Below are 23,229 nucleotides of genomic sequence, written 5' to 3'. Positions count from 1 at the left end.
CCCATGTTTTTCTGTTACCCGGACTTTACGTCTATATAACGTAAACATGGTCCATTTTCTATTTATTTTCGTTCATCAATTAAAGCTAGCAAAAAAAACGAAAGAAAATTTGTTTTGATGGATTTTTTTTTAGGCAATTTTTTTTGTCATGTTATCAAAAAATTCAGTAACATCAACATTTGTGACAGAGCCTTTGAAGGACCAAAATATAAATAATCTCAAATTATATGAATAGAATATCTGTTTTTTATTTTACGTAGACTATTCTAGACCACTTCAACAATTAAAAAAAATAAAAATTAATTCAATAGAAAAAGAAATGTACTCCAAAATATAACACTCGTGTCACAATTGAAAAATCAATGAAATTATACTACAAAAGAAGTGAGTTACTGTACTATATTTAGAAAGAATAATATAATATTGATTTAGAAAAGTAAAATCGTGTGTAAAGGCATTATTTACCACAATGTGATCGTGGACATTTTAGTTAGTTTAACAAACAGTGATGAGGAGGAAGAAAGAGTGCGGTTGTTTTGTTTGACACTTCTTTTCTTTCTCCTCCAACGGTCCAACTTTGACTCTCTCTTCTCTTTTGAAAATTCTTCTCTTCATTCATTTTCCTCTCTTTTCTATGGAACAACAACAATGTCTTCTCTAAACCCTAAATTAACCGCTTCACCGCTCAATTTCATAATTCCTTTCTCTCTCTGATCGGTTATCATGTCCGTTTTGGTTGTAACCGCCATGGATTTCGCCGTCCTCGGTTTTCTTATTCCCTCTCTTTGGGAGATCGAAGTCGCTTTCGCTGCCTCGGTTTTCGTTATTCTCGCCTATTGGTTCTTCACGTTTAGAGTCGCTGACCGTGACTCCGATCGATCGCTTTCGGAAAATTCCGCCGGTGATTCCGCCGTTGATAAGGTCAAGGTTACTTTCGTCTTTTTCTTCCTTTATTACGCGCTTTATATGCTCTGTTTGTACCATTTCAAATCACGCGCGTAACTTTTAGTTATGATCGAGTTTTTTTTTAATCTTTTCTTCTGACATTTACTTTTTTTCCCGTTTTAGTTCTTTAAAAGAATCTTGTGCTTTTGCGTGCGAATTTATTTCACCCAAAGTTGTAGCTTTTACAAAATCACGCTCTGACATACCTATCATGATACCAAATTTGCACTTGATTTTCAGTGGTTACTTTGTTTGCGTTTGTCAATTGATAAATTTCACGTTAGTTCGTTGGTGGAGTAATTTTGAACTTGTTGACATGCAGTTCTGCACTTATTTTTGTAGATTGGCCAGTCAAGAGTAGATTCTCAAGCCGGTTCGGCGTATCTGATTAAGGTATTTTGCTTTTCTTACAACCTTCAGTGTGGACCACATTGCTTACAGAAGTCAAATTACAATAAGTATTGTGTTTTTGTATACCAGAAATTATTGATTTTTTTTTTTTTTTTTGACTTTGCAATTCTCTTTGCAGTTAGAACTATTGGCTGCTAAAAATCTGATCGCTGCAAATTTAAATGGCACATCGGATCCTTACACCATCATCACATGCGGCAATGAAAAGCGATTCAGGTTTGATGTTCTACTTATATGAATTATTCTGCAATTCAAGTTGTAGTTGACTGGTCTTTGCTTTTTATATACTGCAATCTTTTGCCAAGTCAATACTACTGTGTGTATACAAATTTTATTGTATTAGCATATTGGTTTATTTCATTAGCACACAGGCAGATACTTCCATAAACAATACTCCCTCCGTCCCGGAATATCTGACCCATTTTCTAAAAAAAAGTGTCCCAAAATAACTGAGGCATTTCAATTTTCAATACAACTTTCATCATTCCCAATACAATATAACTCTAATTAATAATACTTTCATCATTCTCAATACAATATATTCCACTTTCCCCTTTATTTATACATTTTTCTTAATCTGTGTGAAAAACCAAACTGGCTCAGATAAAACGGGACGGAGGGAGTAGTTTTATTGAGATATTGCGATATTTTTTGGGGTCAGTAACTAGTCTTATTTATAGTTTGCACTGCTAAGTTTAGGATTAATCGTTCAGGAGAAACAATAGTTTGCGCTGCTTTAAAATAAATGCAGAATGTATTAAAGATAGGCGGACTCCTCTATTTGCATTCATAAATACTTCAATTGAGTGGTGTATTGTTGGAATTGATCATAGAGCAAAATGAAATTAAAAAATGTGTACTATCAGAGTCTGTTAGAGGTGTGGCAAACTGATATTATATGTTTTCTGATGGGAGATGGAACTTGAAAGTCCAATCACTTGCCTATTTGGAAGGTATACTCTTGAAGGGAACATTGAATGTTAAACTCTGTCATGTGGCAGTTATGTACGGAGTCAAGATCCTCTCCATTTTTTACACTCTCGATTATTTCCATTACCAAAGTTTTGGAAATATAAATACAATGTGTGACATTTGGTGGGCCCAATTATTTAATATATACTTCAAAACTCTAGTAATGGAGAGGGAAAATGGAGAGGATCCAAACTTGTACGTAAGACAGTATCAATTTATGCAGCGCAGTTGTGTAATAATTATGTATTTAATTTTTTATTATGTTTGGAACAGTTATGTGCTAGTTAGTTATGCATCTAATAGGCAGGACAGTTAGTCGCAGGTATGTATACATGATTTATGATGTAAGTAGGGAGTTAGGAGGTAGTTATGATGTCCATTTGGTAGTTTTGGACAGAGATAACTTCATTCTTTGCAGGTGTTTCACAACACTAGGACAACATTCTTGTTTTAGTCTACGTAAAACTCTTTGATTGATACACCAATTTCAGTTGCTATTCTATCATTTTGCGTACTCAGCATATCTCATTCTCAGAAGCAAGATTTTCGCTCAACATTGTTCTTTGAGCCATAGTAATTTTATCTTATGGTGTGCTGATGCAGTTCCATGGTCCCTGGTTCAAGAAATCCAATGTGGGGCGAAGAGTTCAATTTTTCTGTCGATGAACTTCCTGTCCAGGTTGCTGGCTTATCATCTATGCTTTGTTTTTGTAGTTATAAGTTATAACCAACATTTTACAGTTTCTGAAAACGGTTCAGTGATTTTTGAGGTTCAATTCCCTGACTGTGATGTCGAAGCTGATTTTCCATCAAGTGAAGAAATTACTTTATAATAGTTGTAAAACTTGTCTTCTCGGAAATTGATTGGTGTTTTTTGGGAATACTTTTTTGATGGATCAAATAGCCTTACTACCTCTTAGCTATATATTTCTGATAGAAACCAAATAGCAAAAAATGGATTTCACAGAATAGAAGCACAAAATATACAAAGGATTACATGAGACGATACTGCCCAATTACCTAGACCCTATGGCTCTTCACAGAATCATCCTCTACCTAAACTTAAAGCCGTTACTATCTAAAATGCCACTTATCCATATGCTGTCTCCCCATACTCTAATAACTGACTGTCTCATGACCATGCACACTTCAATCCCTAGCGACTGATTTGCCAAATCAGCAGATTCGCTCTGCTTATCCCCAATTTTCCCCTTGTTTATTCCTCCTAGTATAAGCATTAGAGATCCTATGCTTTTGGTTTTGGTCATTGAGCCGCTGGTTCTGACCTACATACTCTGACTTAACAATTATGTATAAGCAATGCATATTTTCTGGCAGTTGATATCGCAATTTATTTTTTTGTCAACCCTTTGTTGAAATAGGTCTGGTGTTTGTCTTATTTAATTGTCACTGTGATTAGTAGTCTTTTACTCACTGGACCTAACAATATTTTGATAAATGTGTCTATACTGCATACCATCAGAATTCTAGTTTTGCATTTTCTTGGTAAATTTTATGTGGTTCTCTGTTTTCAAATTCTCATCCCAAGAAAAATAAAATGAATGCTTGAAGAAACAAAAATAATTCTGAAAGTAAATATATCTATGCATATATACTTTTCTGAAGTTAATTGTAGTGGTCAAATATAATGTTTTGAGCATTTGCTTGGATTGATATCTTACAAAGGAGAATTTTCAACATACTTCCATGCTTGATTTCAGCATATGCTTCTCGATTGACAGAATAAATTTATGTAGGTTTTCTTGAAACTGACTTATTTTCCTGCTGACGTAGCAGATCAATGTCACAATTTATGATTGGGATATAATTTGGAAAAGTGCTGTTCTTGGTTCAGTGACTGTTCCAGTTGAAAGTGAAGGTCAAACTGGTGCAGTGTGGCATAGTTTGGACAGCCCATCAGGGCAGGTAATATCTTCTATCAGAAAAATTTGTTTTGGTTTCATAATTTTCATGACTTTTTGTTGTGTGATCTGTTTGTATTTTTTATGCCTCAGAAACTTCATTAAAGGTCTGTTAATTGAATGTCAGGTTTGTCTTCATATAAAAACAGAAAAAATGTCTGCAAATTCTGCCAGGTGAGACTTTTGGTTTTGTAATTGGTCTTTTTGTATATTTAATTTATTATTTACACCTTTTGTAACTTGTGTTTTATTTAGGTCCAAGATACTTTAGCACTGTTGTCATTATTCTATTATATGTTGGCTTATTTCTTATATTTATTAATTGAATTGACTGTTAGGATAAATGGTTATGGCGGAACCAACACTCGAAGAAGGATACCCTTGGAAAAACAGGAACCCACAGTAGTCCATCAAAAGCCAGGACCTCTTCAAACGATATTTGAGCTTCATCCAGATGAGGTCACCAATAGAAATGAAATTTATCGTTTTTTTATTAACATATATAATTATCCATCCAGACACAAACATTCATATGTATACATCAATGTTGTCTAGTCCTTTTTGTGATTCTGTTTGCAGATCTTTAATGGGTGGAATGTCTATTTCAGGTTGTTGATCATAGTTACTCTTGTGCACTTGAAAGGTCATTCTTGTACCATGGTCGTATGTATGTCTCAACATGGCACATTTGTTTCCATTCCAATGTGTTCTCAAAGCAAATGAAGGTCAGATTATACATATATTTTGCCAAGGTTGAAATATTAGAGCATATATATTAGAGTAATGATATTTGTACAACCATTTGGTGACAACTTTTGTGACAAACTTCTTTTTCTCTCTACTTATTGGTCAAAAACAATAGAGAGAGAGAGAGAGAGAGAGAGAGAGAGAGAGTTGTATTTCTCTATATATTATTACTTATTCGAGTTTGTTGATCCATCACTTAAAAATATAAGCAACAATAGTCCATCAAACTTGTAATTTATTGATGATCTCTATATTAGAAAGATCAGTTGTAAATTTTACTGGTATGAATACTTTTGGGATATTTGACAGGTGGTTATTCCGTTTGAAGATATAGATGAGGTAAAACTTCTGCTGTTTTTCTCTCCTTCCTCATCCAACTTCATATTTTAGTTACATTAAAACTTACATCTGGTGCAACTATTCTTCTTTTTCTTAAGATTCGAAGGAGTCAACATGCATTTATTAATCCTGCTATAACAATTATTCTTCGTATGGGTGCCGGTGGACATGGTGTCCCTCCTTTGGGAAGTCCTGATGGTAAGAAATATGTTTAAACACTTTTTCACTGTTAATTTCCTTTATGGAACTTTTAATTGCACGTTATAATCCAAATGCTTGTTCATATTCTTACATAAATCAATTCAATCAAATTAAACCCTAAATTTTGCATGGGTTTGGTTCCTCTTTTTTGGGTGTGGTAATAGATATATGACAATTACCTTTGGTCCATGCGGGTTTTCCTTCACTGTTGGCTGACTTTGTGCTTCCATTATGACTAGCATCTTACTATACCAAGAATGATATTGCACTGTTTTTAGTGTTCATCTCTTTCTCAATTCAAATAACCTTTCTTTTACAAAATCATCTATGAGTGTTTTTATTCAGCAAATGAACGTAGTCACCATGTTTTGGCACAAAAGACAGTCTTTGTCGGATGATTTGGTTGGCTCTTTATTTTTCTTCTTTATTTCAGGTAGAGTCCGATATAAGTTTGCATCATTTTGGAACAGGAATCATGCAGTTAGAAGTCTACAACGTGCTGTAAAGAACTTCCGTGAAATGTTGGAAGCTGAGAAGAAGGTTACAGCTCTTGCTTATTCGATTTGTGTTCTTATATGTATTAGATAATTATTCTTATATGTATTAGATAATTACGATCTTCATTTTAAACAAGATGCTTCGTATTATAGAATCCTCAAGAGATTTAAAACTAGACATTATACCTTCACAACTTGTACTTTTGGGAACACACATTATGAAACTGACAAATCTTATGAGCTAAATACGTTGTTTAAACTAAAATGCCCTTGGTGTCTCCGAGACAAGAATGTTGTGGTTGATGAGTAGTTATACAAGATATGATAGGATTGGAAATACCATTATTAAGAGAAAATTGGGGTATCTCCCGCTGTAGAGAAGATGATGGATACTTGTCTTATTAAGCAGTTTAGGTATGATTGGAGAAGACGTGTAGAACCACCAGCAAGGAGAATATACCAGATGGATGATAGCCAAATAGATAGAAGTAGGGAGACAATAGAAAACTACGTATCAGATCATTTTGAGAGATTTAGAGATAAATGGTCCATCTTTAGGCCTAATACGTAGCTGGGCTTTATAGCAATTGACCCATGAAGCTCGTTTTGCGTGGTCAGAAATATTTGGGTGTTGGAAAAGGGAATTGGTTGGACTTGTTAACCAAAAGTAAGTGAAGACAGAGATTGTAAAGGACAAAGACGAGCAACGTTTTTGTAAAAGATTAACTATTTTTTATACTGATTCTCTTTCTTTCATTTTCTTGATTTTATGAGTTTTACCCAAAAGTTTCTGGATAAATGGAAAATAAATTCATGTGATTCTATGTTTTGTTTTACAGGAAAATGCAGAGTCAGAATTGCGTGCACATAGCAGTTCTGTCAGACGAAGTAACATAATGGATAAAGTCCCCGAAACCAGCATGCCAAAAGCTGGAAAACGTCAAACTTTTATCAAAGAAGAGGCTTTAGTTGGTATATACAATGTATGCATCATTTCTCCTTGTCTTTTCATGAGTTCAACTACTATCTTAATTATTTGGTATATAACTAGTGATCCTTCTCCAGGATGTTTTCCCCTGCACAGCGGAGCAGTTTTTTAACTTATTGTTAAAGGACGATTCAAAATTTACTAGCAAATATCGTTCAGCACGAAAGGATACTAATCTTGTGGTAAGTTTTCTTCAATTAGTAGTGTGTATCTTGTTAAATGTTGTCAATTTCTCAAATAGACAGAATGGAAACCGAACATGAAATAATAAAAAAAACTTACTCATTGTTATATGTTTCGTGACTGCTATTGGCTTTTTCTTAAATTGATGAACTCTTGAGTTATGCTGTTGTGGAAAGCAATGCTATATGCACAATGCATGATTGTTCAAATATAGTTATCTTCATTTTTTAAATTTGTTCAATCCTTTTTTTTTAATGGCGAATGTTAGTATGTTAATTGTTATGTTAGTTTTTCTCCTTGCCAGTGACTTCAACTCTGGACCTCCAACTATTTAGCCCTTAGCTCAAACCAGTTGTGCTACCCCTCCCCCCCCACAAAAAAAAAAATTGTTTAATCCTTGTGGTAAGATATTGATCTTGTGGTAGGTTTTTGAGTATGAGCTAATTGTGGTGTTATATTATACAGATTATCATTAACTATATGTGTCAACATATAGAAAATTCAACATGCAATTCAAAAATTATAAATAATAAATTTAGCTATTGGATATGTTGCCCAGTGGAAAAAGATGGGGATCAGATTGGCTGGTTTGACCAAAATGTTGGTGAATCAATCAAGTTATCGGTTTAGGCAACCTAGAAAATTGGGTATTTCAGAAACCATTTTGAACCGGTCTTTTTTCTAGAAAGCTAGGACCCCTTCTCAGACCCTGCACATGTGGGAGCTTTAATGCACCAGGCTGCTCTTTAATCAGAAATGTTCTGAGTCAAATGAACATATTTCTGATGTAAAAGTATTGCTTGCTATTATTCATCTTTTATTAATGATTATCTTGTAGAACAAATAATATGATTCTTTTTTTACTGATTAATTTTTTTATATAACTTGATTATCTATGATTTTATATTTGTTTATGACCTCGATTTTTATAAGTTAATAATGGAAATTAAAGTATATATTCAAAATTATCATCATTTTAGAGCCAAAACATAGTATTCTTTCATGCAACATTATGGTGCTGTTAGGGTGTAGATTCTTGGATGGTTAACTATAAAACTAATTGTAGAAAATTGAGGTTTTAGATTATTTTGTGGCCATATTAATGCTCATGCCTTAGATTATATAATATTGTATTAGACATTCACACATTTTTCAAAGCAGTTGTTTCGTGACTGTTAAGAGTCCCACATCAGATAGGAGATGGCCTGACAATGTGTTTATAAGTGGGGGCAATCCTCACCTCACAAGCCGGTTTTGTGGGGTTGTGTTAGGCCCAACCACGATTTCTAAGATGTTATCAGAGCCTCTTCAAGATCCATTGGGCCACCTGCCATCAGGTTTCCGCTATCAGGATTTATGTCCACGAACCAAGCCCAGTAGTGCTGGTCGTGAGGGGGTGTGTTAAGAGTCCCACATCGGATAGGAGATGGCCTGACAATGTGTTTATAAGCGGGGGCAATCCTCACCTCACAAGCCGGTTTTGTGGGGTTGTGTTAGGCCCAACCACGATTTCTAAGAGTGACATAGTAAGTTGAATTCAAAGTTCAAACACAAGGTTCAAACACAAGGTAGCTGGGTGTGCATTGTCAACACTTAGCCCAAAGCGCTCTCACATTAAAGGATGTGTTATGTGTCAAAAATGTAATAAAAAAAGTGTCATACTAACAAGTGCCCCTGGGGTACTTCTTAAGGAATCAAATATAGGAAGTATTGCGTTGGAAGTTGTGTAGTCAACTCCTCAAAAATCTAAAAAGTGTCACTTTTAACATATGATTTTCTTTTTTAGCTTCTTTAACTGGGCACTTGTTAGCATTTTCCTAAAAAAAAATCATCCATCTGTCTTCACCTAATAATGAAAGCTTTTAAAATAGTCCGTTCATAATATTATGCTTGATATAAATTTTGATAACCAAATGGCATCCTGATTTTAAGTTATATTGCTCTATGGTCATTTTTTTTTTTCAGATGGGACAATGGCATACAGCAGAAGAATACGACGGTCATGTCCGGGAGATAACCTTCAGATCCCTTTGTAACAGCCCTATGTGCCCGCCAGACACAGCCATTACTGAGTGGCAACATGTTGTTCTATCATCTGACAAGAAAAACCTGGTTAGACTATTACATATCAAGAAGAATAGCAATAATAATGATTTCATTATATTGATTTCTTTTTTGGCCTGGATTGCAACTTATATCCCCCCCACCCCCCCCTCCACACACACACACACAAAAAAAAAAAATGTTTCACCAAGTTCAAATTATTTGATGGGACGGTGTGACTTCTTTCTTTTAGGTGTTTGAGACTGTGCAACAGGCACACGATGTTCCACTTGGGTCCTGTTTTGAGGTACAGAATACTTGCGATTTCATATATTGATTTTTAGCTGTTATTGCTACTTTTTTTTTTCTTACTGAGATTATTAGGATCAGTCAGCTTATATATGATTGCTGGTGACTAAAAGGGTTTACATATGTCAATTTAAACCATAATAATTTTAATGATGTAGCCATTGAAGCAAGATAAAGTGTCAAACACATCTACTTTTCAAATTCATTATTTGATTTATTTATTCTATACTACCCATATTGCAACATAGATTTTTTTAACATGCTTTACATATGGCATGAAGTTGTCCATATACTTGTACATGTTGGAAATTGTCCTTGTTGTTGGCTTCTCGCCATATGGCTGTGACCGCGCTTTGCCATTGCACCTCTCTGTGATTACGTAGTTTAGAATGAGTGTGAAGCTTCAACCCACCAAACCCACTGTGCTCCAGTTTTAGTTAAGTAGCACAATCCTCTCTAGCTTCTAGTACATCCAACCTAAGTAGTGCCCACTAAAAAGGAAAGTAGAGTTTGCATTTTTTATAATTTAGATTTTAGACAAACTCTTACTACCATTAGCTTTCATTCAAGATGTTCGTTTGTGACTTTTCTCTCAAAAGGGAGAAAGAACGAGTATTTGGGTACTACTACCTGTTCTAGAATATTAGAAATTCCGGATGGTTAATAGGTTATACCTCAGATGATTGTTCGGATTACTATTTGCACTTAATGAATGGAATAAAATGAAAAACATTCTAACAATTACTCCTTTATCGTGCTCTGTTTGTCTCCTAACATGTTCTAATATTTATATTTTTCTGATATAAGAAGACATTATGCTCTATTATTCTTTGGTTAAACAGGTGCACTGTAAATGGAGTTTGGAGACAACTGGTGAAAGTTCATGTACTCTGGACATAAGAGTGGGTAAGTTCTGATTCCTGATTGTTCCCGCTTTTTCTTTGAATTCAGCTTTTGAGTCTGTCATTTACGATATAGTCATCTGCTAATCCCCAGCCAGAGATAAGTCTGATTATGAGAAGACATTATTCAGTGGTGTTGTAGAACTAAAGCACTTATGCACACTTTCTCCTTTTGCTATAAGTGAGAAATACAGTCATTCAAATAAACTTTCAAGTTTTTTTATTCTAACTGTAATATCTGACGGTCACTATAATATAGAAACATGGATTTATATATTTATTTGTATGTGAGGTAACTTTATCACCAGTAAACCATCAGAAATAATGGCTCAAGTTGGTTTGCCCAGTGTATTTAAGGGGAGAACGCCATTTTGCATCTTGGGTGCAGCCATAAAGAAAAAACACACTAGTGACAGACCTAAAAGATTAAGCAGGTTAATCTTTACAGAAAATGAAATTCAAAATAAGAAAACTGTAGAAGGCAAAGTAACTGAGTAGTGAGTTTTTTTTAATCCTGGTTTCCCATTATTTGGCCTTACCACATACTCAAATTCCACATGTATAATGTGATGAACAGGGCTCCAACCAACTGACTAGCTTATGGATTGAAATGAATTAAATACTGTTTTAACCTTACAATCACAGATCTTGGTTTATGCATAAAACAAATTGTTGCCATGTCATTTTGTTCTTTATCCTGAAATCATGTTGAACTATTGTCTGGAAACTTCAGTTCTGTAACCTGGACCAAACATAAAAAATGGCCTAGTTTTCTCTTTCCACAGTTGAATATCTTGGGATACAGTTCACTATTCCTAGTCTTGGGATACAGTTTACTATTCCTAGGATATGATATAGTCCCTTTTGTAAACCTTTCAAAACTATGAGTCATGGACACCAGTTGCATCTAGATCATTTCTGGATACTTTGGTAATATCTTCTCATGAGAAAGAGTGCTCTTGGATTGCATGGTACCAGTAGAAAGATACTAATGAAGACTTTTAAAGAGGAAAAAATTTATTAAAAAATAAAACAGTGTATCTCTCTCCTACTAGAACCTTCCAAGTACCGGAGAGATCCTTTCTCTTTGATAGTCTACCCAATAGTCTATTCTCTGTGATTGTTAAACTACTGAATCAGGGACAACCTAGAATTCCAGGACTTGAGTTGCCCAAAACAAACATCAGTAGGAAAATTTTGAATTAAATACAGGAGAATGCTAACAAGTGCCTTCTTCCACTTAATTGTATGTTTAGGAATAAGGATGATTGAATGGGTGAATTGTTACTGCAGGTGCACATTTCAAGAAATGGTGTGTGATGCAATCCAAAATAAAGTCAGGGGCAATCAATGAGGTTGGTAGATTTTTAATTGATTACAAAGTTATTGCATTATTACTATCCTTCAGTTTGTTTTTATCAGCTTTAAATAATTAAAAAAATGTTTGTCGATGTAGTACAAGAAAGAAGTTGATGTGATGTTAGATGTTGCTCGTTCATATATAAAGCCGCATACTTCTGATGACGAGAATGATAAGGCATCTTCGCCCCCTGCGGCAACTTTGGAAAATTAATTTTTCTGGGTAACCTTAGATTAGGACTTTGTTGGTCTGTGCAATATTGTAACTTTCCTTCTCTTAAGTTATTTATTTATTCTTGCAACACAGCGCCAAAAGTCATGTATATTTATTTTGATGCACAATTGGTTTTTGTCTTGTGTATCTCTGTCGTTAACTTGCTTGCTCTATATAGTGTTTCCACCAATTGTTATTGAAATGTTTATATAAAAATAAAAAAATATTTATTGTCCTTTGTTTTATTCTTCGTATACAATTTGCCGTTTAAGACAAGCCATCATATTGACTAACATATCACTTCTTTTGTATAAGAACTGGGTTGTCTTACTGAGTGTTTGTGGAGGTTTTATTTTGAATACTGTCCTACCACTTTCAAATGGGATGGACACTTATTGCTGTAGTATAATAGTAAGTTATTTCATTTGTATATTAACAACTCAAGTGAATTGTTATGCTCTAGATAAAGAATGACTTTGGAAGGACATTCATAGTGCGTAAAAGACTTGGTTTACACAGAGAGCGAGCGAGTGTTGAAATGTGTAAATTTCATTTTAATATTAGGAAGGAAAAAAAGTACGAGTGCGATTCATAGGTTAAACAGTAAATACCATATATAACAACACGAGACAGAACAATACAACACAAGGCAGAACAACGTATGACAAATTTTTTTATTGTATTGAATAATATTTGGGCTTATACGATTTTTGGTGAACAAAGGTTATTGTGGTATTTAGACAACACGTATGTGACAAAAAGTTGTATTGTGGTTTAGTTAGGGATAAGGATTTCGGTTTTTTTCATGTCCTGTTTCTAAAATAGTTTTACAAATCAAACATAGAACAACAAGTCGTTCTATCATGTCCTTCATCTTTTAGTAGATCAAACGCACCCATATAAAAAGTGTATGTAGCACCAAAAAAAGTACAAAATTGTTTAACATTTGTAAAAAAAAAAAAAAAGTTTACCTTATTAAATTTGAGGTGTTAGTTTTTAAATTGTGTTGTGTAAAAGTGAGTGTTGAAGAAGAGAATAGAGAGACATACAACAAATGTGTCTTAATTACACCAAGGAGTTTTCATTATATATCTAGAACATAAGAGAATGTGTTATGCATATATTTACAAAATAAACAATAGAGTTAAGATCCAAATTAGTCCCCTGCACTTTTCACGCAGGTGTCAATTTAGTCCCTGAGAAAAAATAAACCCAAATATAGGTTTTGAGTAATATTATGTAAATATCAACGGTGAGTTTTAGTCATTTTTTAAAATAGCAATACCATAAAAGTCATCTTTATGAATTATTATTTTATTGACTGCTGATATGTTTTCAGATGATTTTCATATTAACTACTCTAATACCATTTACCAGAATAATGCTTGCAACATTTATTTTAACACACTCACTGTAACATTCATTGTTTTATTGGTAAAATTACGTGTGGGGGTCACCACTTTATATGAGACACATTCATAAAGTGGTGTGATCCACTTGGGTGACATTTGCTTTATTTGTGTCTTTAATGTATTTTAGATGAAAGAGAAAATAACTAAAATAAATTAGTAGTGCTAACAACACTCTCTTTTTAACACTCTCCAAAACACTCACTTCATTATTGGTTTAAATCAAGGTGGGTCTAATACATTGGGAATGGGTTCACTTAAAGTGGTGGAACATACATTAGTTTCATTCAAAAAGAAAGTGAGTGTTAGAGAGTGTTGAAAAGAGAGTGTTGCTACCATTACTCAAAATAAATTATTTAGAAGAAAGAAAGTACAATTAGTTAAGAGAGAAGAAATAGGATGAAAAGCACCAAAGGCCAGTGACATCCAAGTTAAACCCATTAGAATGAGTTTGTTAAAATAAATGTTGTTAGCGTCCTTTTGCTGTAGTCATATGAAAAGTAATTTTTCTAATAAGCATGAAAATATTGGGGAAAAAATGCAACTCACTATGTTAAAAGTTAAAACATGAAAGGAATTGTTAGTGTCCTTTGAAGGAGGTAAAAATAAATAGTTTTATAAGTATTTTTTTTAACCCTAATGTCTTACCTGCATAGGTAGGACATTTAACCATCCTCTCCTGAAGAAGAAAAAAAAATCGAAAGGGGCATTTTGATATGATACTAAATTGTAGGGGTGCTGGCCCTGTGAGCTTAGCTCAGTTGGTAAAGACATTGCATAATATATGCAAAGGTCCGGAGTTCGAACCCCGGACACTGCAAAAAAAAACTGTAGGGGTGCAATCTTAATAGAAGGGGTATGGTTAAATTGGAAAGAATCTTGGCCAAGCCTAATGTCCATAGACACAAATACGGCCCATATAACAGAGACGAGCGAGCATGGAATGAGAATGAACGAACATTCACTACGCTGACCTGAGAGAAATGAAGAAAGTCGTTGCGGTGGTTGTGGTGGTGGTGTTGGCTCTGTTTCACGGTGCTTCATCGGAGCAACTCAGTTCAAGAGAATGCGAGAATCTCGGTTTCACCGGACTCGCTTTGTGCTCTGATTGCAATACTTTATCCGAGTATGTCAAAGACAAAGGTTCAGATCGATCTCTCTCTCGCGCATTCAATTTTGATTCCTAATCAATTTTAGTTTTTGGATTGGATTTTTGTTAGGATTATACTAAGCTAAAAATTTGGTTGCAGAATTGGTATCAGATTGTTTGAAATGTTGCACGGAAGACTCCAATGATGCCACTACCAAGGTATGATCCATTTTCGCTAACTCTAATTTCGATTCGATAGGAAATGTTGCTGATGCTTAGGCCATTACCGTTGCCTTATGTTTAAGTGATGATGTAAAATACAAGCACCTTCAATGGGGCAACCGTTATAGATGGCTTAAGTGGATTCCACTGTATACATTACTTTGAAGCAATCCATTAATTTTTTACTCTAATTGTGCAACCGAACTCATAAGATGGGTTCTGAAACTTACCAAACATATTGTTAAGGACGAATTACTTCGGCAAGCAATTGTCCTTGCACGTTGCAATCTTTTCCAATGGTGATAATTATAGAAATTCGTTAGTGACATGCATTTGGAACTTATGAGTTCTGGTTCTCCAAGACTCTGTTCGCGAGTTTGGAGGGAAGGGAGGGGGCTATGAAGCACGGACACTCCTTGGATTAGGCGTGTCATGACACCGACACTTGTAATTACACTGAATTATGTGACACTTGCCAGTGTCTGTGTTGTGTCTGGTGTCCGTATCCGTACTTCATAGGAGGGGGTAAAATGATGGAGGGAAGGGAAATGTAAGAAAGGATAGTCTCCCCCGAAGCTCTTCATTCCCCTCCTCTCCAAACTCAAAAACAGGGCCTAAGGCGGTGTTTCGTTTATTTTTGTTTTCATGTTCATTTGATTTTATTAATTAGTTATAATTAATTACAATAATGTTGCATGGGGGAATATAAGGTTGGTTTAGTGGTTGGGGCGGGGGATTTTACACTAACAATTACCAACAATAATAGCATTGGCTGTTTAAAAAAAATATAAGAATAACTTCGCATGATTTTCAATCTATTTCTGGTTTTCAAGAATTTTCAAAGGAAGTGATGAAGACCACACAATCATGTTGTTACCATTTCCTTCATTACATATTGGAGATAGGAAATCATGCGAAAATAAGGTAGCATTTTTTGAAGTATAATAAAAATAAAACATATCAAATGAGTTTTTTTTAAGACACAGAAACAATGAAAATTTCCCCTAACCAACTTTACCTCAATGTTTGATTAGCTTGCCCAATATCAAAGTTTTGAAGCAACGAAATATCAGGATCTAGCATGAGAGTGTCTGTGCAATTGCTGCATCTATTTTTTTGTCTTCACTGTTCCACCATATATTACCTCTATCCCCAGTTTTTGGACGATAGTTATAATCTATAATTCTTTAATTGTAGATTACATACTCTGGAGCATTATTGGAAGTTTGCATGAGGAAACTTGTTTTCTATCCTGAAGTTGTTGGCTTTATTGAAGATGAAAAAGACCAGTTTCCATCAGTTAAAGTTCAATATGTTTTTAATTCTCCACCAAAGTTAATTATGCTGGATAATGCGGGCCAACATAAGGAAACAATCAGGTGAGATACCCTGCTTGCATCCTGTTCTTGTGGTTTATAGTTAGTTTGGTTTTAAATTGATCTCAAGGCGTCTATTGGAATGCTATGGCTTTTTAAGTGTGCTATCTATTTGTTATAAGCTGATGTGAACGATAGAATAAAAATAACACAATTCTGCTAATGCTGGTATAGAATTTTTATGAATGTTTGTGATTATTGCATTTGTCCCAATTAGTTGGTAAAGCACTCATATGAAATCAATCAATAACACTGTGCTTATGGATTTTTGTAGTATACTTGTAATGAAAATGAATTTTACATTGAAATGAGAAATCTTGTAAAACAGCTATTGGAATTATTTAGCAAAAAGTAAACCATTTAGAGTTTTTTTTTATGGTTGCATGGACTCTAGTGCACCAGAAATAAGTATGAACTTGAATATCCACAGCAACTCGGAAAATCATTCTTCAATTGATTTAAAATCGATTATCTATAATTTAACTTCATTCTCTTTACAGAAAAGTAGTTATGACTTGTGATTTTTTTTTTTTTTTGTACTCTTGTAGTCAGTATTCTTTTATATATGAAGTAGCTTCATTCTTTTTTTTTTTTTTTTTGTACTCTTGCAGAATTGATAATTGGAAACGTGAGCATATACTGCAGTATCTCAGAGAGAAGGTGAAACCTTCGGCAGCTGTTTGAGAAGTTTATATTCGATCTCCCCATGCTTTGCCCTCTTGTTCTTGTGAAGCTCAAAAAAAGTGAAAGGAGTATATACTGTAATTTAGACAAACCAATTAAACTCGCCCTGGTCACTGCTTACTAGTGACAGAATAACGTAAAGTAATTGATAGTTTGATCAACTTCAGATTATTCTGAGTATTTGTGATGAATGATTCCATAAGGAAGTTTACTTTTCCCAGTTATTATGGCAACCGTAGAAAATTGTATCGACTGAATCCATGTTTTTTTTTTTTTTTTTTTTGTGTCAAGCTTGTTTCAATATTTATCAGGAATAGTGTGTATCTGATGTAATTTTTATATAATCTTCAAGGAAAGTTACAAACTGGTGTTTTTAGCATTTATATATTTTCATCTATGAGAGGATGGATATGCATACCGCTAGCTTTCTTACAGCATATAGCTCATACTAGATACGATAAGACCAGGTAGTTACTCGGCATTGAGAGTAGATATGTGAGAGGGTGATGGAAGTTGCGTGGGGAAGAGGAACGAAGTTGCCATCAAGAAAGGGAAGAGTAACAAAGTCTCGTAGTGATGGTTCACCACCAAGGATGGAGAAAGGAACTATTGTGCTGCCGACTTGAAGGTAAAAAAGGAAAGAATGTGAGCGTGTCATAAATGGGAGAGAAAGAACTTGTAATGAAATATAAAAAGTGAGAAAGGGTAACTGAAAATGTTGAATACGGGTACTAGGTGTGGGGTTACACCTATATTAAAGCGATTATATTATCGTTCTCAAATCAGATATTAACTGCTTAACTGATACTGAAAGCATTCCTTACCTCCCATCAATGTTATAAAGGCACTGTTTCTCTCCTCATAAGCTCTGTTCTAACAAGCTGCTCATCGTTGTGGTGATTACCCCAAAGTTTTGACATGGGCATGATAATTCACCACCAGGTTAACTTGCAATTTATTGTGTACTCATTTTACGTATAGTATACAATCCATCCATATATTAGGGATATCAATTCATGAAAGTAATGTTCATATTGATGTTTAATACAAGTAGATATTTAGATTTGTCATGTATAGTGCAGACATGAGAAACCACCACATCGATAAATTTAGGGGTCAAATACTACGTCTACACATGAGATAAAAAAGTCATGGAACTTAATTTCATTAAGCTAATCAGTACATGGAATCATTCATTATATAACTAGAATTTTTAAATATACACTTGAAAATCAGCACATAGAATCGAATCCATATGGTGTACTTGAAAGCATACCCACATCACCAGCTTAAAATTATTAAGGCAGGGGGCAGCTTTTTAATTAATAGAAGAGCTCTTAAAACTTATGACTATTTTACCTACTATGATTCCATCTATAGATGTACCATGGAATAGGTTATGATAAATTTTAATTCTAATAGACCGGTTTAGTGACTTGGCAACCTTAAGGCTGCTAAGCAGACAGAATTAATCATTGAAATTGCGAGACATCATTCTCATGTTTAGGTGAAGTGGTCTTGATTGGTGCCCAAATATCTGCACCATTTCCCTCAGCAACTCCATTAGTAAACGAGACAGGAACAATACATAACCCTCTACTCCTCAGGCTGCATAACTCAGTATCCTGATAATGTATTAAAACTATAAGTTTATTCAATTCACAGTAGAGATTACAAGGCACTCACAATGTAAAAAATATTTAGCAGAAGTTCAATCATATTTCTTAGTGTCATGTCAAAATATTATTTACTGCTAATCTAAAAAAATACATTATTTTGTAATCATATATTGAGTGTATGTATAATGTTTTTGCTTTGAGAATGGTAAAAGTTATTGGTAAAAATGCCATACAACATATTATATGAAAATTGAGGGGGGAAATTAATCCAACTGCTGTAGCCCTTTTATGGTATATGAATCAATAGTAAGAATAGTTTTTAAGACTAAGTTGACAAATCCCGGTCCAATGGTTCTTCGAATAATTAATATTTCATAAATGTTGTGTTGAAAGAGGCAAAAAAGAAATAAATTAAACACAGATCCTATTGCAGTTTTGTGGTGGTAGTATATTCATGTTATGCTCACCTGTAACTGGGTTGCTGGTGCAGTTTCGAGGTAAGGAGCGCTAAGCAGCTGTTAACACAAAAAGATAAAGGTTTTGCATCAGAGCAAGTCAAATTGTGTCAAAATAATTTGGAATGTGCACGTCCTTTTATTATTGAAGTATGTTTATCAAGAAATTTATATCAGGACTACATATTATCAGGACTTAATTTAGGTCCAAGAATGTACATGCTTGTGATATATTAAACTCCTTACTGTGATATTCATAAGGATAAATCAGCAGTGTAGCATGAATGGACAAACCTTAACTTGTTTATGAAGGAACCCTATGTAGTCCATCGCCTCCTTTAGAACAGAAGATGTATCTGTCTGCAGTTAGAAAATAACAGTCTTTAGGCTCGCAGAAAGTTGGAACAAATTATTTCATATTGTAAACAATAGCAATTAAGCTATTATGTAACTTAAATTATCAATTCTTAATTATCATTATTATTATTTTGCAATTCAAGTTGAATAAGCATAGCATTCTACATGTCTTATAAATAAAATCATCGGTGGAGCTTTAAATAGGAGGCTGAGATAATTTGCAGTATCCTGTTGTTGACGGATTGTGACTCGTCAACAATACAGTGTGCCAGGAATGACAGATTTTGACTCGTCGAAATCACAATCAAATAATACAGTGTGCCAGGAATCAATTGTTGTATACCTTTCCATACGGTGAAACAAGCTGTTGAAGAGCAACAATTCGTTTGCCAATCTTTTCCTTCCTATCCTATTGACAGAAACATTAAAAATGTCATACAAAAGTGGGAAACAAATACAGAACAAAAAGTTTTATTTCAGTGAAGATAATCATTGATATCACAACTTTAAGCATCGAGGAGAGTTCCGTGCAACAGGTTGGTTGAATAAAGCATGGACATTAGATCATGATGTTATAATGATTCTTGACTCCTTTTAGAGTAAAAGTATTCTTTTCAGTCCCTAAAAGCTTGGATTGAAATCAATTTGGTCCCTAAAGGATAAGTTGCATTGGTTTTGTCCTTCAAAGATGTACTGTGGCACCAAATTAATCCTCAAAAGAAATGGACGTCAATTTAGTCCCTTAATTATACAAAATGATGTCAAATCAGTCCTTCAATCAAGGAAAGCTTATATCAATTTAGCCCCTCAATACCACGGTTCCTAACTTTCCACGTGGATGTTTACTTTGTATTTTATCTATTGATTCTGGGTAGTGCAGGTGAATTGGCTTCGCATTGAGTTAGGCATTGATCTCAAACTGAACTTAAGTTTCTAATTATTTAAATACAAAAAATTGAAAATAATCATAAGCCTGCTGTATTCAAGATTTGAAATTATAACTACTGCCAATATGATTTGGAGAAGTTTCCATAGAGAAGAGGCACCATTGCATATTTCACAATAAAAAAATTCTAAAGCTTGGATACAGTAAATACTTTTGAGTGCATCCATAATGAAAAGAGAAAAAAGGAAATAGTTCTATTAGTAAACAACAATAATTAATAAAGGAGAAAGAAACAGAAAAGAAACCTTAGTGCTGATCGACAAATCAGGCTTTTGCTTTTTAGATGCAATAGAAGTATAATTGCTTTGATCAACAGAGCAGGGGCTCCTTTTATGTCCCATCATCTTTCTAACATCTATCCCTTCTTCACTCTGATGGCAACAACAAAGAAAAACCATGTATTAGAATAAAACGAGATATAGAAAATATTATAGTAGCATTATTGATGCAAAAAATCAAACTGTTACGCCCGAGTGATCAAACGGTAAGGCTATATGGTGTTCATAGTAGTCGCACAGTTGCACACACATAATCGTTATACACATGTAATATACACAAGAATCACAGTAATTACCAAGTAACCACTAGAGCAAAGTCTCGATGACAATCCATTGATTTAATTGAACAAACTAACTATTATTAGATATTTCAAGTTTGAAATTTGTTCAATAGAATTTTGGAGACATCAGCTGCTACAAATTGAGGAAGCATTAAAAGCATGTAGGGTCACTATGGGTTGGTTGAGTTGTTACAATTACAGTCTTTGAATTTCTTCTTGGCTAGTACTTAGTACTTCAGCTTGAAATTCATCATGTCATCCTTCTTAAGGAGATCCCTTGAAGACCAAGGACTAATTATGAGTGGCCTATGTGGGGATATCTATCCAGTTGTACCCTGACAAATCCTTTGAATGGATCTGCCTGCTTTTATTAAGAATAAAAAAAACCATCTCTAACAACCCCCGCCTCCCCCCAAATAAAAGCATTCGAAAATGTATGGAAGTTAATATATCATCTCTAAAAATATTATATAAGCTGAACCAAATGATGAACCATTGATATCCTTGGTCAGAAGCCAGGCACTAATCTCTCAAGGTAATGAGATCTATTTTCCCACTATATCCTCTTCCATAATCCCCTACCTGAGATCGAATCCTTGACCACGAGATTAAGGGAGAGATCAAAGCCTATGGATTGCCTTCAGTCACTTTTGACTACAGTTGCAATCCTGAACCTTGGTAAACTTTGAAGGCAAGGATCAATTTGAAATTGAAAAATACATGATATAGCTGTCCGATTCAACATAAACGATGCATATTAGTCTGATTGCGGACAATCCAGGTCCGTGTTAGCTCTAGGGTCTTGAGTCCTAACATAAGTACAACAGCATGCATCACACATTACTAGCACGGCGTGCAAAAATTAATAGTAATAGCTAGTAACATTGATTGGTATGTTATGAATACTATATTATAACAAAATCAAAAGTGGTCCCAAAAGCTGATGCTAAGGAAAAAGAACCAGCCATGCATTTCATTTTCAAATCACATAAGCTCCTTCTTCAAACGGGCCAAGAGTCATCACTGTCTCTACACTAACAATGATCCACACACTCAACGGTTTATAATTAATTGAAGAATTTTTTAACAATCCAAAAATTTGCAAGTACGAGAATCCTCTCTAGATTGTGATATTATCCACCATATCAAAACTATTATTTAATTATGAATTTTTTTATTCTATGATGTAGCCAAGAACCTCAAAAAATGTTAGGTGGTCCCACCAATGATTTTTTTAGTCTTAGACAAAGACATGCACAAATTCACAAATGAATTCACAAATATACACCATGCATGAATGAATCCAACTTGCTTGCAAAATCATCCCAACCACTTCAGTTGAATAATAAAGGATATCTTAATTGACAAATTGCATAAAGACATAGGAATAATTAATTAGTTTATGGAAAAAGACAATGACTTATGAAAAGAGAATCAAAGGCTTTGATTTTGGGTATGATTTTTGAAAATCATAAAACTATAAACCTAATAACCACTAATTTTATTGCATGTTGTGTACTTAGAAGAACAACCATAATTTTGATCATGTAACTTAGGATTTGGAATTAAAAAACAACAATTTTCCATCACAACTGAAAAAAAATAACAAAGCCCATTTTAAAAATTAAAAAAAAATAGAAGTTAAAAGTGTGAAGAACTTACTGAAAACATAGAATCAGCATTGCAGAAGGAGCTAGCTATCATCTAAAACTCTGAAGCAAAAACCAGAAGAAGGGTTGAAACCAAAACCTTTTGTGCTGTTAAGCAAGTGGTGAATACAGATTTTTTGGTGGTAATGTTCTAAGAATTAAAGTTTGTAACTTTAAGTAGTGACTGTCTTCACAGTTTCATTCCTATAATTGTTGCATGAAAAATAAAAAAAATTGATCAAAGTTAAGACTGTAAATAGTGGAAGCTCATCAATGGAGAGAGAAACAGAGTTGTGAAGAAGAGGAAGAAGAAGGTTAATGTGAAAATGCGATTTTATAAAGCTAAAATGAATGAATATAATATAATATAATATAATAATAACTCGTTACGTAAGAATTTTTTTAATTGTATATATGTCATAAATATACTTGTGACAGCTAATATCCAACCATGATGGAATTTCTGTTTTCAGTTTTTTTTTTCTCTTAATCTTTTCAATTTTCATAGTCTTGTTCATGAGTGTCCCGGAACACTTTTTAAGCATTCCAAATTTAGAAATTATTTTTTTTAAATATCAACTATTACAATTTTCAATGCATTAAATAAACAATTTTTCATAAAAAACTTACCATTTAAAGTGCTTAAAGAGTACCATGAAGACACTCCTTAACATTTCTCATCTTTTTATGATATGATTATCTTTTTTTTTTGTAAGGTGTGAGTGATTATGATTATCTAATCTATATAAATCATGATCAAAATAAGAACAATTTTGATAGAAGGGGAATGATATTTGAACAATCATTTTTTGACAACTTTTGTGACAACTT

General features: G+C 33.9%; 3 protein-coding genes across 9 annotated transcripts; 2 read left to right on the top strand and 1 right to left on the bottom strand.

Moving 5' to 3' along the window:
- The first annotated feature begins 527 nt into the window (after nt 1-527).
- Nucleotides 528-12,286, top strand: LOC146932197 (C2 domain-containing protein / GRAM domain-containing protein). 2 transcript variants are annotated; one of them, XM_085703833.1, is made up of 18 exons: nt 528-921; nt 1,288-1,338; nt 1,475-1,572; nt 2,932-3,007; nt 4,126-4,254; nt 4,378-4,424; nt 4,589-4,709; nt 4,859-4,975; nt 5,307-5,336; nt 5,435-5,534; nt 5,971-6,077; nt 6,874-7,017; nt 7,100-7,204; nt 9,171-9,317; nt 9,502-9,555; nt 10,400-10,463; nt 11,753-11,814; nt 11,916-12,286. In XM_085703833.1, exons 1-18 carry the CDS (start codon nt 724-726, stop codon nt 12,030-12,032), a joined length of 1,767 nt encoding a protein of 588 aa, XP_085559959.1. In that variant the 5' UTR covers nt 528-723; the 3' UTR covers nt 12,033-12,286. The 2 variants fall into 2 exon arrangements, with proteins under 2 accessions (XP_085559959.1, XP_085559958.1); XM_085703832.1 differs by having other exon boundaries at nt 528-927.
- Nucleotides 12,287-14,390: 2,104 nt separating this feature from the next.
- LOC146932196 (selenoprotein family protein) lies at nt 14,391-17,192 on the top strand. The gene is made up of 4 exons (XM_085703840.1): nt 14,391-14,584; nt 14,692-14,750; nt 15,951-16,132; nt 16,741-17,192. The coding sequence occupies exons 1-4, from the start codon at nt 14,425-14,427 to the stop codon at nt 16,811-16,813; spliced, it is 474 nt and encodes a 157-aa protein (XP_085559966.1). The 5' UTR covers nt 14,391-14,424; the 3' UTR covers nt 16,814-17,192.
- A 762-nt stretch (nt 17,193-17,954) lies between these two features.
- On the bottom strand, nt 17,955-22,693 carry LOC146932195 (transcription factor bHLH153-like). 6 transcript variants are annotated; one of them, XM_085703837.1, is made up of 7 exons: nt 22,412-22,693; nt 21,332-21,558; nt 20,436-20,561; nt 19,588-19,653; nt 19,182-19,247; nt 18,900-18,947; nt 17,955-18,438 (listed from the first exon to the last, which is right to left on the bottom strand). In XM_085703837.1, exons 3-7 carry the CDS (start codon nt 20,532-20,534, stop codon nt 18,286-18,288), a joined length of 432 nt encoding a protein of 143 aa, XP_085559963.1. In that variant the 5' UTR covers nt 20,535-20,561; nt 21,332-21,558; nt 22,412-22,693; the 3' UTR covers nt 17,955-18,285. The 6 variants fall into 6 exon arrangements, with proteins under 6 accessions (XP_085559963.1, XP_085559960.1, XP_085559961.1 ...); XM_085703834.1 differs by lacking the exon at nt 21,332-21,558; XM_085703835.1 differs by lacking the exon at nt 21,332-21,558 and having other exon boundaries at nt 19,188-19,247.
- Nucleotides 22,694-23,229: the final 536 nt, after the last annotated feature.

The sequence above is a fragment of the Medicago sativa genome, chromosome 4, assembly GCF_051527215.1.
Source record: "Medicago sativa cultivar Bolivia chromosome 4, Bolivia_mono, whole genome shotgun sequence".
In the NCBI taxonomy this organism is placed as follows: Eukaryota; Viridiplantae; Streptophyta; class Magnoliopsida; order Fabales; family Fabaceae; genus Medicago; species Medicago sativa.
Note: the sequence above shows the minus strand (reverse complement) of the source record. Positions and strands in the feature narration are given on the sequence as shown.

Excerpts from the sequence above, each read along its gene's own strand:
- LOC146932197 (XM_085703832.1), top strand. The coding sequence starts at position 724 with ATGTCCGTTTTGGTTGTAACCGCCATGGATTTCGCCGTCCTCGGTTTT. Across the intron at positions 4,976-5,306 it reads TGTTCTCAAAGCAAATGAAG|GTGGTTATTCCGTTTGAAGA; the intron begins GTCAGATTATAC and ends GATATTTGACAG. Across the intron at positions 5,337-5,434 it reads CGTTTGAAGATATAGATGAG|ATTCGAAGGAGTCAACATGC; the intron begins GTAAAACTTCTG and ends CTTTTTCTTAAG.
- LOC146932196 (XM_085703840.1), top strand. The coding sequence starts at position 14,425 with ATGAAGAAAGTCGTTGCGGTGGTTGTGGTGGTGGTGTTGGCTCTGTTT. Across the intron at positions 14,585-14,691 it reads CGAGTATGTCAAAGACAAAG|AATTGGTATCAGATTGTTTG; the intron begins GTTCAGATCGAT and ends ATTTGGTTGCAG. Across the intron at positions 14,751-15,950 it reads CCAATGATGCCACTACCAAG|ATTACATACTCTGGAGCATT; the intron begins GTATGATCCATT and ends CTTTAATTGTAG.
- LOC146932195 (XM_085703834.1), bottom strand. The coding sequence starts at position 22,453 with ATGATAGCTAGCTCCTTCTGCAATGCTGATTCTATGTTTTCA. Across the intron at positions 20,562-22,411 it reads ATGCTGATTCTATGTTTTCA|AGTGAAGAAGGGATAGATGT; the intron begins GTAAGTTCTTCA and ends TGTTGCCATCAG. Across the intron at positions 19,248-19,587 it reads TTGTTTCACCGTATGGAAAG|ACAGATACATCTTCTGTTCT; the intron begins GTATACAACAAT and ends TTCTAACTGCAG.